This window comes from Cervus canadensis, chromosome X, assembly GCF_019320065.1.
Source record: "Cervus canadensis isolate Bull #8, Minnesota chromosome X, ASM1932006v1, whole genome shotgun sequence".
In the NCBI taxonomy this organism is placed as follows: domain Eukaryota; kingdom Metazoa; phylum Chordata; class Mammalia; order Artiodactyla; family Cervidae; genus Cervus; species Cervus canadensis.
The window spans coordinates 49,446,117-49,462,264 of NC_057419.1; the positions used below are offsets into that span (position 1 = coordinate 49,446,117).

General features: G+C 39.9%; 1 protein-coding gene across 1 annotated transcript in view; it reads left to right on the plus strand.

Annotated features, from left to right (window-relative positions):
- The first annotated feature begins 1,640 nt into the window (after positions 1 to 1,640).
- Positions 1,641 to 16,148, plus strand: part of RP2 (RP2 activator of ARL3 GTPase) — a 54,134-nt gene continuing 39,626 nt past the window's right edge. Inside the window, exon 1 of the mRNA XM_043459246.1 lies at positions 1,641 to 1,941. Within this exon, the coding sequence (XP_043315181.1) occupies positions 1,840 to 1,941 (102 nt within the window). The 5' untranslated portion in view covers positions 1,641 to 1,839. The remainder of the gene's footprint in view (positions 1,942 to 16,148) is intronic.

The following is a 16,148-nucleotide window of genomic DNA, read 5'->3' on the forward strand; positions in this document are numbered from 1 at the left end:
TTAATGAATACTTCAAAACCATGAGCTTTAGAGATCGTTTCTCTAAAATTAGTTTTGTTTGTTCATTAAGAGGAACAGCATCACTGTGGGGCAGAGTTCCCAAGGCATCAGAAGGCCTAAGCAGATACTTCTTTACTTCTTTCAGATGAATCAGAGAAGAAATTTAGGAGGAGGGAGCCCTGAACAGTGCAGGCTCTGGATCTTTCTAGACCCTGTCTAACCACTCTCACTGTGACTACAGATTAGTTTCTTCACCTCTGTGGACCTCTGTTTCCTCCACTGTACTACATGGAAGTCACAATTTTAACCTTTTACGAATATAAAACATCTAAGGGTCTTACTCAAAACATTGTCACATAGACTTTTCATCTCACTCTGAAGAAGGAAAAGTGTGTACTGGTTAAAGACTCTATTGCCTAAGATCTGGAACTTAAATTAACAGTAAGTTCTAATACTTGAGCACATGTACTTTTCTTCCTGATTGTGCAACAAATGGCAGGAAGTGAAAAAGGGAACATTCTTAATGCTCAAGTTGTCAGAGGCTCATTGAGGATATACATTAGATGTGAATAAGTGTGGGAAAGTAGAAAGTTAACCAAATTTAAGCCTACACTAAGCTGCATTTGATGTCCTACCAAATGCCAAAATACTGTGCTCAGAGAATTAAACCAACAGCTTACCTTTTCTATTACACAAGCAATACATGCGTATTGTAGTAAAAGTCAACCCAAGTATAGCATATGTTAATATTTAATATATATTTTTAAAAATATCTTCAGACAAACCCTACAGCATTTATTGAGAATATATCTGATAGTTTATATGGCAATGCTTACATCCTCCATGAGGCTATAAACTCCATGAGGAGAACCCTTTTACCATTACTCTCCCCCAACCCCTCCACTTTAGCCACTTTGGGAAAGAATAGGGAAAGGTTGTAAATGTTTCCTCCACTAGTGTGCAAGCATTCATTTGACAAACGTCTTATTGAGCAATTAGTGTGGAGTTGAGCAAGGCTTGGGGGATTTAAAAAAAGGGCTTTTGGTCTCGAGAAATTCACAGTTCCAATAAGGAGACAGTACAAAAATACTTATTTTTCTAAGTTCTTGTTCAATTTTAGTCATTCGTGGAAGCTCTAAGAAAGCACATTAGAGAGGGCAAGGAGGGTCAGAAAAGTCGTTGGGGGAATTTCCTGGGGGGCGTGGTGACACTAGCCAGACGACGTGGGGTCCAGGATTGAGGCCAGTGAATTTCAGGACCCTTCCTGCACCAGCAGGAATTCCTGTTCCCTCACCAATAGCATCACAAAACTGAAGTCTAACGTTCAACTAGGGGGCCCTTCCGCGTCTAGAACTTGGAAACTGAGAACCTAGGGCAAAAAGACCTGGCTGTCGCAGATGTACTACCAGCAGCGGGACAGTCCAGTTGAGTTCTAAGAGGGGCGGGACAGGTTGGGAGCTGGGTCGGCTGTAAGGGCACCGAAGCCGGCCGGACCAGCCCCCGGAGGCTGGCGCAGGAGCCCGGCGAAGATTGGTTGTGTGCATGCGTCGGCCTCTCTTCATAGGCCGCGCAGGGCTGCTCGCGGGACTTTGATTGGTTCCCCAAGCGCTGAGCTGTCATTGGCTGCGGTGGGTCGTCAGGACAACTGAGAGGAAAAAGAAAAGGGGTGTTGGGCCTGGCGGGCGAACCTGGGCTGCGGGCTACTGGGCGGTTCCGCGGGGCAGTGTTCGGACCACTGCGGAGCCCGGGCGCCCGAGGTTCACATCACAACTCCAGGAGGTGCCTGAGCCAGCGGGCCGGCGAGGAGTAGCGGCCAGTGAGACCCCGCGGGCCAAGACCATGGGCTGCTTCTTCTCCAAGAGGCGGAAGGCTGAGAAGGAGTCACAGCCAGAGGACGAGGAAGTGCAGCCGAAGCAGTACAGCTGGGACCAGCGCGAGAAGGTAGAGTCCCTAAGCGGCTGGTCTCAGTCCTGCTGAGCAGCTCGGCGAGGGTCCCCCGCGGCCAGCAGCGCTAAGGGGGCGGGCCCAGCAGCTGCTGCTCTTGCGCGCGTGCTCTCTCCCGAGAGTTGTTGAAGTCGGGGTGAATGACTTTTGGGGGAGCCGTGAAATTGAATGCTAGAGAAGGCTTCAAGGAGGGCGGTGCAGCTCTGGATGGGGCCCTAGAGCTCATTGTCCAGGCAGTTGGACACTATGGGCTTTCCCTCCTCTCTGCATCCTGCCCTCCGGTCCGAGAATGGACTCCAGAGAAGGAAGGAGAGCCTGGACTGCCCCAAATCACGTCTGCTCATTTCACTTGCAGCGCCGAGCAGGGTTTTGTCCAGTCCTCGAGTTACACTTGGGACTGATCTCATCTCTTTTGCGGCTTATGTTCTTTCAGTGGCTGTTTTCTCTTTTGTCTGCCTTAGTCAGTAAATCTCTGGTGCTTCCTGGTATATTCCACTGCAGAATTTTCTCAATGACGAAGTGGACCATTTGACATATACAGCCCTGCTTTTCCCTCCTCTTCCAATTACCCAAAAGGAATAATGAAAATCAAATCAGTCTTTGGAATGTGTGTTAGGACTGTAAGGTGAAAATAACCAACATAAGCTAGGCAGTATTTTACTGTTGAGTGAATGAACATGCCCTTATTTTTACTTTTCTTTATAGCCAGAAACGAAAAACCTTTGAACACGTCCACTACCTTTGAACAGTTTTACAGTCTTACACAAAACATACTTAGTCATAAATTTCATAATGCTTCCTCTTTCTACAGAGTTCTCCATTTATGTTTAGAAAAATACTTTGATAGATCCATTAATTTTTTTCTCTTCCAAACAAAATGATAAAAAGTTTTAAATGAGTGTTGTGAACAGTTAATACAACTCCTTGCTTAATAAAACATATCTTTTTCAATGAATGCTTTATAGTAAATGTCTTATTAATGGTTTGTTTTCATAGACCATCCTACATGATTTCCAGTCCCCTGCAGAATTTATTCACATAAACTTGGTTCTCCAAGTGTCAGATTTTAAAAATTGGACGCCTTTTACAGACTTCTCAGCCCCATCTTTCTGCCCCTGCCTCACAGGGTTGCATAATCGGTTTATTCTATTTTTTCCATACTTGATAGCAGCATTTTTAAAATTATATTTATTTATTTTTAATTGACTGATTATTGCTTTACCATATCAGTTTGCTCTCTGCGATAATCAACATGAACTAGCCATAGGTGTACATATGTCCCCTCGCTCTTGAACCTCCCTCCCACCTCCCACCCTTTCCCACCCTATCTAGGTCCTTTCAGAGCCCGGGTTTGAGTTCCCTGAGCCATACAGCAAATTTCCATTGGAATAGCCGCATTTTATAACATAGGAGTGGAAAGTACTATACTTTCTGTCTGAAAGCAAGCCCTTTTAAAAATCTTTTATACTGTTAGAGAATTACCAGCTTACATTTTGAGAGAATGGAGATACCACATTCCCCAACATTGCTTTTTCTTTTTGGAATTTGTTGTTGTTGTTTTTTTTTTTTCATTAACTTTTATTAGTTGGAGGCTAATTACCTTACAATATTGTAGTGGTTTTTGCCATACATTGACATGAATCAGCCATGGATTTACATGTGTTCCCCATCCCGATCCCCCCTCCCACCTCCCTCCCCATCCCATCCCTCTGGGTCTTCCCAGTGCACCAGCCCCGAGCACTTGGAATTTTTTGTTCTTTTGGAATTACTAAGAATTCATTCTTGGGCACCTCTAACTTATGATGACCTGCTAAGTTTTATATGATTTTAAAGGTTTTTTCCTGCTCCTTAACTCATGAGCTCGATATGGGTAGTGTGCATGTTCTATATTAATCCAGTGATACTTTTATTGAGTTTAGCATGGTCTTGCTTGCTCCTAGATTTTAATTGTATCTTAAAAGAAACAGGGTGTAAATGCAGCCCAGAGAACATGAATGAGATATATTGAAGGTATATTAACAGAATGGTTTATATTAAAAGTTTAGATCTCTGTCATGTGATCATGAAATATAAACAATTTTAAAGTTACATCAGACAATTACCATTCAACTTGTAAGACTTAGCTGTAAAAACAAAGTGCATTGCCTGAAAAGTTTCCTTGCAACTTGGAAAAGTGGTGTTTAGACTTTTCCTTAGGTTGTGTAATCAGTATCCTTATTGAGAGGCACCCTCAGGGGTTTGGATTTGGAGTTGTGTAATTGAGTCGGTCTTAGGGGACTGAAGCTAGAAGAAATTGTCTCAATTAGAAAGAATGTTTGGGGACTTAAGTGTTGTCATGACAACTGATTTACTGTAATCAACAGTGTAAAAAGCTCATTTTCTGTTGCTGACTTTGAAAAAGAAAAAAACTTATCGTACAGTTACTACATTGATAAGATGAAAAGTATTTTTGGATTGTAAGATCTGTGTTTAAATCATTTGGAAAGAAATGCTTGCATCCTTGTTATCTGTATGCTGCTTCTCATAGCTAGGCAAATTATTCAGTATATGTCCTCAAACACCAAGGAAAACTCACAATGACAAGAATTATTTTCCCTGCCCTTGAAGAGCTAACTGGCATTTTTAGATTAAAACAGGAAATATTTAAGTACAAAGGAAGGATGAGTAGTACAGAAAAAATAGCTTTCATTTTCTAGTTACTTATACCATTCTCTTCCTAGATGATAGAAATGGTGGCATAGGTATGAAAGTTGTGATTTTGAGCATAGACAATACATATTATATCCGCTCAGTTTTCTCAGCTATAAAATGAAACCTGGTAAAGATTTATCTACTGTTTAGTACGGTAAAGACCTGTCCTGAGGAAGAGAGGTTAGACAGTACTGGCTACCTCTGAGGACAGAACTTGGACAGGCAGAACCAATCTTAACACAAAGCAGATCATAACTCAAGAGTTGTTCACCACCAGAAGGGGTGGCTTTGTGAAGAACCAGTCTTCATGTTGGTCAGAACATTCACATAGGGGTTGGCTGGTGCTTTACTGGAAAGAAGTATCTGCATTGAGTAGGGGGCTGTTTTTGAGTAGATGGTGTTTTTAACCTCTTAAGTACCTAAGGTATTCTGTTATCCATGGTTGCCTACCAAACTACCCCAAAACTTAATGTCACAGAATAATGGCAAGTACTTATTTTGCTCACAACTCTGCAATTTGTGTGGGGCTTAGCCTGGTTGGCTGTCTGCTCTGTGTGTCATCAATCGCGGCAACTTGACTGGGAGATGGAGGATCTGCTTTCAACATGATTTAATCACAAAGCTGGCTGGCAAGTTGATGCTGGCTTTTGGCTGGAAGCTCAGCTGGGGCTAAGGGCCAGGGGCCTCGTCATGTAGCCTGGGCTTCCCCACAGCATGATGGCTGGGTTCCAAAGGCGAGTGTCCCGAGACTGGCAGAAGCTGCATGGCTTTTTCTAACTGCTCTCTTAAGTGATGTAGCATTACTTCTGCCATTTTTTTTTTTTTTTTTGCCATACCTCGAAGCATGTGCAATTTGGGATCTTAGTTCCCCAACCAGACCAGAGATGGAACCTGTGCCCCATGCCCAGAGTCCTAACCACTGGGCTGCCCGGGAAGTCTCTGCCATATTGTTTATTGAGGCAATCACAGGTGTCACCTACATCCAAAGGGAGGGGTTCTCTTGATGGGATAAATGTCAAACTTGTCGACTTGTTTTAAATCCTTTACATAAAGTTGTTACTTAACGGAAATAACTAGTTCTTTCTTTATACATTTAAAAATAGTTTTATTGAGATATAATTAATAGGCATACAACAAGTTCACAGAGTTGTTTCCATCACTGTGATATAATTTTTTAACATTTTCCTCCCTTACAAAAGAAACCCAGATCCATAAGTAGTTATTCCCTACTCCCCCCAGCCCCTGGAAACTATAATTTTACTTTCAATCTCTAGAGATTTTATCGATTTGGGACATTTATCAGTGAAATCATGCAGTATGTGTTCTTTTGTATACTTTCACTTAGCATGTTTTTGAGATTCATCCATATTATAGCATATGTCAATAATTTATTCCTTTTTACTGCTGAATAACCTTAACATAGAGTAGATATTTTATTTCATCTTATTTATAAATAAATTTTATTTATTTTACTATCCATTTTGTTAGACATTTGGCTTGTTTCCACTTTTTGGCCATTACATTCCACTCCTAAGTATATATCCAAGAGAAATTAAAACATAACTTCCACACAGAAGCTTATACACAAATATTCATAGCAGCATTGTTTGTAATGGCCAAAAAGTGGAAATAAGCCAAATAACTAGAACAGTACGATCATTTCCCCAAATTTCCTCATGCCCTTTTGTAGTCAACTCTGCCTCTAGTCTCTGATCAGTTTTTTTTTTTATTGAAGGATAATTGCTTTAGAGAATTTTGTTGTTTTCTGTCAAACCTCAACATGAATCAGCCATAGGTATACATATATACTCTCCCTTTTGAGCCTCCTTCCATCTCCCACCCCATCCCACCCCTCTAGATTGATACAGAGCCCCTGTTTGAGTTTCCTGAGCCATACAGCAAATTCCCATTGGCTATCTATTTTACATATGGTAATGTAAGTTTCCATGTTACTCTTTCCATACATCTCACCCTCTTCTCCCCTCTCCCAATGTCCATAAGTCTATTCTCTATGTCTGTTTCTTCATTGCTCCTCTGCAAGTAAATTCTTCAGTACCATTTTTCTAGATTCCATATATATGTGTTAGAATACGATATTTATCTTTCACTTTCTGACTCACTTCACTCTGTATAATAGGTTCTAGGTCAGAGCTGACTCAAATGTGTTTATTTTTATGGCTGAGTAATATTCCATTGTGTATATGTGCCAGAACTTCTTTATCCATTCATCTGTTGATGGGCATCTAGGTTCCTTCCATGTTCTAGCTGTTGTAAATAGTGCTGCAATGAACAATGGGATGCATGTGTCTTTTTCAATTTTTATTTCCTCAGGGTATATGCCTAGGAATGGGATTGCTGGGTCATATGGTGGTTTTATTCCTAATGTTTTAAGGAATATCTGTACCGTCTTCCATAGTGGCTGTATCAATTTACATCCCACCAACAGTGCAAGAGCATTCCCTTTTCTCCATACCCTCTCCAGCATTTATTGTTTGTCAACATTTTGATGATAGCCATTCTGAATGATGTGAGGTGATATCTTGTAGTTTTGATTTGGATTACTCTAACAGATGGGGAGACAGTGGAAACAGAGTCAGAATTTATTTTTTGGGGCTCCAAAATCACTGTGGATGGTGATTGCAGCCATGAAATTAAAAGACGCTTACTCCTTGGAAGGAAAGTTATGACCAACCTAGATAGCATATTAAAAAAGCAGAGACATTACTTTGCCAACAAAGGTCCGTCTGGTCAAGGCTATGGTTTTTCCAGTGGTCATGTATGGATGTGAGAGTTGGACTGTGAAGAAAGCTGAGCGCCGAAAAATTGATGCTTTTGAACTGTGGTGTTGGAGAAGACTCTTGAGAGTCCCTTGGAATGCAAGGAGATCCAACCAGTCCATCCTAAAGGAGATCAGTCCTGGGTGTGCATTGGAAGGACTGATGCTGAAGCTGAAACTCCAATACTTTGGCCACCTCATGGGAAGAGTTGACTCATTGGAAAAGACCCTGATGCTGGAAGAGATTGGGGGCAGGAGGAGAAGGGGGCAACAGAGGATGAGATGGCTGGATGTCATCACCGACTCGATGGGCATGAGTTTAAGTAAACTCCAGGAGTTGGTGATGGACACGGAGGCCTGGTGTGCTGTGATTCATGGGGTGGCAAAGAGTCAGACACGACTGAGCAAGTGAACTGAACTGAACTGAACTGAATAATGAGCGATGTTGAGCATCTTTTCATGTGCTAGCCGTCTGTATGTCTTCATTGGAGAAATGTCTTTTTAGGCCTTTTCCCCACTTTTTGATTGGGTTGTTTGTTTTCCTGGTATTGAGTTGTATGAGCTGCTTGTATATTTCGGAAATTAATCCTTTGTCAGTTGTTTCATTTGCTATTATTTTCTCCCATTCTGAGGGTTTTCTCTCACCTTGCTTATAGTTCCCTTTGCTGTGCAAAAGCTTTTAAGTTTAATCAGGTCCCACTTGTTTACTTTTGTTTTTATTTCCATTACTCTAGGAGGTGGGTCACAGAGGATCTTGCTTTGATTTATGTCATTGAGTATTCTGCCTGTTTTCCTCAGAGTTTATAGTTTCTGGTCTTACATTTAGATCTTTAATCCAGTTTGAGTTTATCTTTGTGTATGGTGTTAGGGAGTGTTCTAATTTCATTCTTTTACATGTAGCTGTCTAGATTTCCCAGCACCATTAATTGAAGAAGCTGTCTTTGTCCCATTGTATATTCTTGCCTCCTTTGTCAAAAATAAGGTACCCATAAGTGCATGGGTTTATTTCTGTTTTGTTCTTTCTATCTTGTTCCACTGGCACATATTTCTTTTTTGTGTGTGCCAGTACCATACTGTCTTGATGACTGTAGCTTTGTAGAATAACCTGAAGTCAAGAAGATTCATTCCTCTAGCTCCATTCTTCTTTCTCAAGACTGCTTTGGCTATCCGGGGCCTTTTGTGTTTCCATATGAATTGTGAAATTTTTTGTTCTAGTTCTGTGAAAAATGCTGTTGGTAATTTCATAGGGATCACATTGAATCTATAGATTGTGTTTGGTAGTATAGTCATTTTCATAATATTGATTCTTCAGTTCAGTTCAGTTCAGTCACTCAGTCATGTCCGACTCTTTGTGACCCCATGAATTGCAGCACGCCAGGCCTCCCTGTCCATTACCAACTCCCGGAGTTGACTCAAACTCATGCCCATCGAGTCGGTGATGACATCCAGCCATCTCATCCTCTGTCAACCCCTCCTCCTCCTGCCCCCAATCCCTCCCAGCATCAGGGTCTTTTCCAATGAGTCAACTCTTCCCATGAGGTGGCCAAAGTATTGGAGTTTCAGCTTCAGCATCAGTCCTTCCAATGAACACCCAGGACTGATCCCCTTTAGGATGGACTGGTTGGATCTCCTTGCATTCCAAGGGACTCTCAAGAGTCTTCTCCAACACCACAGTTCAAAAGCATCAATTTTTCGGCGCTCAGCTTTCTTCACAGTCCAACTCTCACATCCATACATGACCACTGGAAAAACCATAGCCTTGACCAGACGGACCTTTGTTGGCAAAGTAATGTCTCTGCTTTTTAATATGCTATCTAGGTTGGTCATAACTTTCCTTCCAAGGAGTAAGCGTCTTTTAATTTCATGGCTGCAATCACCATCCACAGTGATTTTGGAGCCCCCAAAAATAAAGTCTGACACTGTTTCCACTGTCTCCCCATCTATTTCCCATGAGGTGATAGGACCAGATGCCATGATCTTAGTTTTCTGAATGTTAAGCTTTAAGTCAACTTTTTCACTCTCCTCTTTCACTTTCATCAAGAGGCTTTTTAGTTCCTCTTCACTCTCTGCCATAAAGGTGGTGTCATCTGCATATCTGAGGTTATTGATATTTCTCCCGGCAATCTTGATTCCAGCTTGTGCTTCTTCCAGCCCAGCGTTTCTCATGATGTACTCTGCATATAAGTTAAATAAGCAGGGTGACAATATACAGCCTTGACGTACTCCTTTTCCTATTTGGAACCAGTCTGTTGTTCCATGTCCAGTTCTAACTGTTGCTTCCTGACCTGCATACAGGTTTCTCAAGAGGCAGGTCAGGTGGTCTGGTATTCCCATCTCCTTCAGAATTTTCCACAGTTTATTGTGATCCACACAGTTGAAGGCTTTGGTGTAGTCAATAAAGCAGAAATAGATGAAATATTGATTTCATATTTCAAATAAATATTGATTCTTACTACCCAGGAGCATGGAATATCTCTCCATCTGTTTATATCATCTTTGATTTCTTTCATCAGTGTCTTATAACTTTCTGTGTACAGCCCTTTTGTCTGCTTAGGTAAGTTTATTCCTAGATTTTTAATTCTATTTGTTGCAATGGTGAATGGGATTGATTCCTTAATTTCTCTTTCTGATTTTTCATTGTTAGTATATAGAAATGCAAGTGATTTCTGTGTATTGATTTTGTATCCTGCAACTTTGCTAAATTCACAGATTTGCTCTAGTAATATTTTGATACTATCTTTAGGGTTTTCTATGTACAGTATTATGTCATCTGCAAACAGTGAAAGCTTTACTTCTTCTTTTCTGATCTGGATCCCTTTTGTTTCTTTTTCTTCTGGTTGCTGTAGCTAAGACTTCCAGAACTATGTTGAATAATAGTGGCGAAAGTGGACACCCTTGTCTTGTTCCTGATTTTATGGGGAATGCTTTCAGTTTTTCACCATTGAGAATAATGTTTGCTGTAGGCTTATCATATATAGCCTTTACTATGTAGAGGTAGGTTCCTTCTTTGCCCATTTTTTGAAGAGTTTTAATCATAAATGGGTGCTGAATTTTTTCAAAGGCTTTTTCTGCATCTATTGAAATGATCATATGGTTTTTATCTTTCAATTTGTTAATATGGTGTATCACATTGATTGATTTGCATATATTAAAGAATCCTTGTATTCCTGGAAGAAACCCAGCTTGATTATGGTGTGTGTGTTTTTTGATGTGTTGCTGAATTCTGTTTGCTAAAATTTTGTTGAGGATGTTTACATCCATGTTCATCAGTGATATTGGCCTGTAGTTTTCTTTTTTGTGTTGTCTTTGGTTTTAGTATCAGGGTGATGGTTGCCTCGTAGAATGAGTTTGGAAATGTTTCTTCCTCTGCAATTTTTTTGAAAGCATTTTAAAAGGATAGGCATTAGCTCTTCTCTAAATGTTTGGTGGAATTCTCCTGTGACGCCATCTGGTCCTGGGCTATTGTTTTTTGGGAGATTTTTGATCACAGCTTCAAATTCATTGCTTGTAATTGAGTTGTTCATAATTTCTATTTCTTCCTGGTTCAGTCTTGGAAGATTGAACTTTTCTATAAATCTGTCCATTTCTTCCAGGTTATCTATTTTATTGCCATATAGTTGTTCATAATAGTCTCTTATAATCCTTTTTACTTCTGCATTGTCTGTTGTAACCTCTCCTTTTTCATTTCTAATTTTGTTAATTTGATTCTTTTCTCTTTTTTTCTTGACGAGTCTGGCTAAGGGTTTTTCAGTTTTGTTTATCTTCTCAAAGAGCCAGCTTTTAGTTTCATTAATCCTTACTATTGTTTCTTTCATATCTTTTTCACTTATTTCTTCTAGGATCTTTATGATTTCTTTCCTTTTACTAATTTTGGGGTTTTTTGTTCTTCTTTTTCCAGTTGCTTTTAGGTGTAAAGTTAGGTTGTCTATTCCATGTTTTTCTTGTTTTTTGAGGTAGAATTGTATTGCTATAAATTTCCCTCTTAGAAGTGCTTTTTTTGCATCCCATAGGTTTTGAGTTGTCATGTTTCATTGTGATTTGTTTCTAGAAACTTTTTGATTTCCCTTTTGATTTCTTCAGTAACCTGTTGGTTATTCAGAAATGTGCTGTTTAATCTCCATGTGCTTGTGTTTCTTAGTTTTTTTTTTCTTGTAATTGATATCTACTCTCATAGCATTGTGGTCACAGAAGATGCTTGATATGATTTCAATTTTCTTAAATTTACTGAAATTTGATTTGTGACCCAAGATGTGGTCTATCCTGGAGAATGTTTCATGTGCTCTTGAGAAGAAGGCATATTCTTCTGCATTTGGATGGGATGTCCTGAAGATGTCAGTGAGATCCATCTCATCTCATGTATCATTTAAGACTTGTGTTTCCTTATTAATTTTCTATTTTGGTGATCTTTCCATTGGTGTGAGTGGGGTGTTTAAATCTCCTACTATTATTGTGTTACTGACAATTTCTCCTTTTATGTCTGTTAGTGTTTGTCTTATGTATTGAGGAGCTCCTATGTTGGGTGCATAGATATTTACAATTGTTATGTCTTCCTCTTGGATTGATCCCTTGATCATTAGGTAGTGTCCTTCCTTATCTCTTGTAATCTTTATTTTAAGGTCTATTTGGTCTGATATGAAGATTGCTACCACAGCTTTCTTTTATTTCCCATTTGCATGGAATATATTTTTCCATCTTCTCACTTTCAGTCTGTATGTGTCTTGAGGTCTGAAGTGGGTTTCTTGTAGACAGCATATATGTGTGTGTGTGTGTGTGTGTGTGTGTGTGTGTGTGTGTGTGATATTTTTGTATCCATTCAGCCAGTCTGTGTCTCTTGGTTGGAGCATTCAATCCATTCACATTTAAAGTAATTATTGATATATATGTACCTGTTGTGACTTTCTTAATTGTTTGGGGTGGATTTTGTAGCTCTTTTTCCTTCTGTTGTATTTCTTGACTGTAGAAGTCCTTTTAAGATTTGTTGCAAAGCTGGTTTGGTGGTACTGAATTCTCTTAACTTTTGGTTGTCTGAAAAGCTTTTTATTTCTCCATCAATTTTGAATGAGATCCTTGCTGGGTACAGTAATCTTGGTTGTAGATTTTTCCCTTTCAGTACTTTAAGTATATCTGCCATTCCCTCTGACCTGCAGAGTTTCTGCTGAAAGATCAGCTGTTGAGCTTATGGAGTTTGACTTGTATGTTACTTGTTGCTTCTCCCTTGCTGCTTTTAATATTCTTTCTTTGTGTTTAGTCTTTGCTAGTTTGATTAGTATGTGTCTTGGTGTGTTTCTCCTTGGGTTTATCCTGTATGGGACTCTTTGTGCCTCTTGGACTTGATTGACTATTTCCTTTTCCATGTTGGGAAAATTTACAACTATAATCTCTTCAAAAATTTTCTGATACCCTTTCCTTTTCTCTTCTTCTGGGACCCGTATTATTGAAATGTTGGTGCGTTTGAAACTGTCCCAGAGGTCTCTGAGACTATCCTCAGTTCTTTTCATTCTTTTTACTTTGTTCTGCTCTTCAGAAGTTATTTCCACCATTTTATCTTCCTGCTCACTGATTCATTCTTCTGCTTCAGATATTCTGCTATTGATTCCTTCTCGAGTATTTTTAATTTCAGTAATTGTGTTGTTTGTCTCCACATGTTTATTCTTTAATTCTTCTATGTCTTTCTTAGTTGATTCTTGCATTTTCTCCATTTTGTTTTGAAGGTTTTTGATCATCTTTACTATCATTACTCTGAATTCTTTTTCAGGTGGTTTGCCTGTTTCCTCTTCATTTATTTGGACTTCTGTGTTTCTAGTTTGTTCCTTCATTTGTGTAGTATTTCTCTGCCTTTTCACTATTATTTTTTTTAACTTACTGAGTTTGAGGTCTCCTTTTCCCAGGCTTCAAGTCTGAATTCTTTCTTCCTTTTGGTTTCTGCCCTCATAAGCTTGGTCCAGTGGTTTGTGTAAGCTTCTTATAGGGTGAGATTTGTGCTTAATTTTTGTTTGTTTGTTTGTTTTTCCTCTGATGGGCAAGGCTGAGTGAGGTGGTAATCCTGTCTGCTGATGATTTGGTTTGTAGTTTTGTTTTGTTATTTAGATGAGATGTAAACACAGGGTGCTACTGGTGGTTGGGTGATACTGGGTCTTTTCAAGTGGTTTTCCAAGTGGTTTCCTCTGTGTGAGTTCTCACTATTGGATACTCCCTAGGGTTAGTTCTCTGATAGTCTAGGGTCTTGGAGTCAGTGGTCCCACTCTAAAAGCTCAGGGCTTAATCTCCAAGAAGAACGGGGGATCTTCAGTGGTGGGACCAGAATTCAAAAAAGGTGTCCCCACAGCCCCACCAAGTTGGTATCTCCAGACTTGCATCTAGATGTGCATCTCCACCGCTTGCTTTGCAACACACAGCACTGCAACCACACCCATCTGGGTCCCCGAGTCAGTCCTGCAAGCTCCACCTGTCCAGGTTGGAGCCTTAGAGCCTCATTTCAGGAAAGTCCTGGTAAGACTTCTGTTTCCAACATTGACTTCCAGATTGTCATTCTGCAAGCAGGAATGTACTGGGGGTCACATAGTTTATGCCTCCAGTCCAGCTGCATGCCTTGGAGGACGTCCTTGCTCCAGGTTCCTCAATGAAGGAGTAGACTTCATACCCTTTGCAGCACCACAGTCTCTCTGATCAGTTTTTTTATCCCTGTAGTTTTATCTTTTTGAGAATGTCCTATAAAGTGGTATCATGTAGTAGATAACACTTTGAATCTGGCTTCTTTCAGTTAGCATGATACATTTAAGATTTATCCATGTTATTGCATGTATCAGTTCCTTTTTATTGCTGAGTCATAGTCCATGTTATGAATGTACCATGCATCCATTCACCACTTGAAGGACATTTGGGTTGTTTACAAATTCTGGTAATTATAAATAAAGTTACCAGAAATATTTGCATACAGGTTTTTGAACAGAAGTAAGCTTTCATTTCAATTGAGTGAATACCTAGGAATGAGATTTCTGATCGTATGGAAATTGTATATTAAACTTTCTAAGAAACTGCTAAAACCTTTTCTAAAGTGGCTCTATTATTTTACATTCATGTGAGTAATGTATGAGAAATCTAGTTTCTCTGCATCCTCACCAATACTTGGTAAGGTCAGTTTAAAAAAAAAATAGCCATTCTAATAAGAGTGTAGTGGTATTTCATTGTGGCTTAATTTGCATTTCCCTAACTCAGTGAAACTATGAGCCATGCCATGCAGGGCCACCCAAGATGGAAGGCTCGTGGTGGAGAGTTCTGACAAAATGTGGCCCACTGGAGAAGGGAATGGCAAACGACTTCAGCATTCTTGCCTTGAGAACCCCATGAACAGTATGAAAAGGCAAAAAGATAAGACACTGAAAAAAGAACTCCCCAGGTTAATAGGTGCCCAATGTGCTATTGGAAAAGAGTGGAGAAATAACTCCAGAAGGAATGAAGAGCCCGAGCCAAAATAGAAACAATGCCCAGTTGTGGATGTGTCTGGTGGTGAAAGTAAACTCCAGTGCTGTAAAGAACAATATTCCGTGGGAACCTGGAACATTATATCCATGAATCAAGATAAATTGGAAGTGGTTGAATAGGAGATGGCAAGAGTAAACATTGACATCTTAGGAATCAGTAAACAAAAATGTATTGGAATGGGCAAATTTAATTCAGATGACCATTATATGAACTACTTTGGGCAAGAATCCCATAGAAGAAATGGACTAGTCTTCATAGTCAACAAAAGAGTCCAAAATGCAGTTCAGTTCAGTTCAGTTGCTCAGTTGTGTCCAACTCTTTGTGATCCCATAGTCTGCAACACGCCAGGCTTCCCTGTCCATCACCAACTCCCAGAACTTGCTCAAACTCATGTCCATCAAGTCAGTGATACCGTCCAACTATCTCATCCTCTTCTGTCCCCTTCTCCTCCTGCTTTTGATCTTTCCCAGCATCAGGGTCTTTTCCAATGAGTCAGTGCTTCTCATCAGGTGGCCAAAGTATTGGAGCTTCAACTTCAGCATCAGTCCTTACAAGGAATATTCAGGACTGATTTCCTTTAGGATTGACTGGTTTGATCTCCTTGCAGTCCAAGGAAATCTCAAGAGTCTTCTCCAACACCACAATTCAAAAGCATCAATTCTTTGGCGCTCAGCTTTCTTTATGGTCCAACTCACATCCGTATATGGCTACTGGAAAAAACATAGCTTTTACTAGATGGACCTTTGTTGGCAAAGTAATCTTTCTGCTTTTTACTATCCTGTCTAGGTTGGTCATGCGTTTTCTTCCAAAGAGCAAGTGTCTTTTAATTTCATGGCTTCAGTCACCATCTGCAGTGATTTGGGACCCAAGAACATAAAGTCTGTCACTGTTTCCATTGTTTCCCCATCTATTTGCCATGAAGTGATGGGACTGTATGCCATGACCTTCATTTTTTGAATGTTGAGTTTTAAGTCAGCTTTTTCATTCTCCTCTTTCACTTTCATCAAGAAGCTCTTTAGTTCCTCTTCTGCCATAAGGGTGGTGTTATCTACATACCTGAGAAGTTATTGATATTTCTCCCTGCAATCCTGATTCCAGCTTATGCTTCATCCAGCCTGGCATTTCTGTAGAGGTATTCTACATACAAGTTAAATAACCAGGGTGACAATATACAGACTTGACATACTCCTTTCCTGATTTGGAACTAGTCCATTTTTCCATGTCCATGTTCTAACTGTTGCTTCTTGACTTGCAT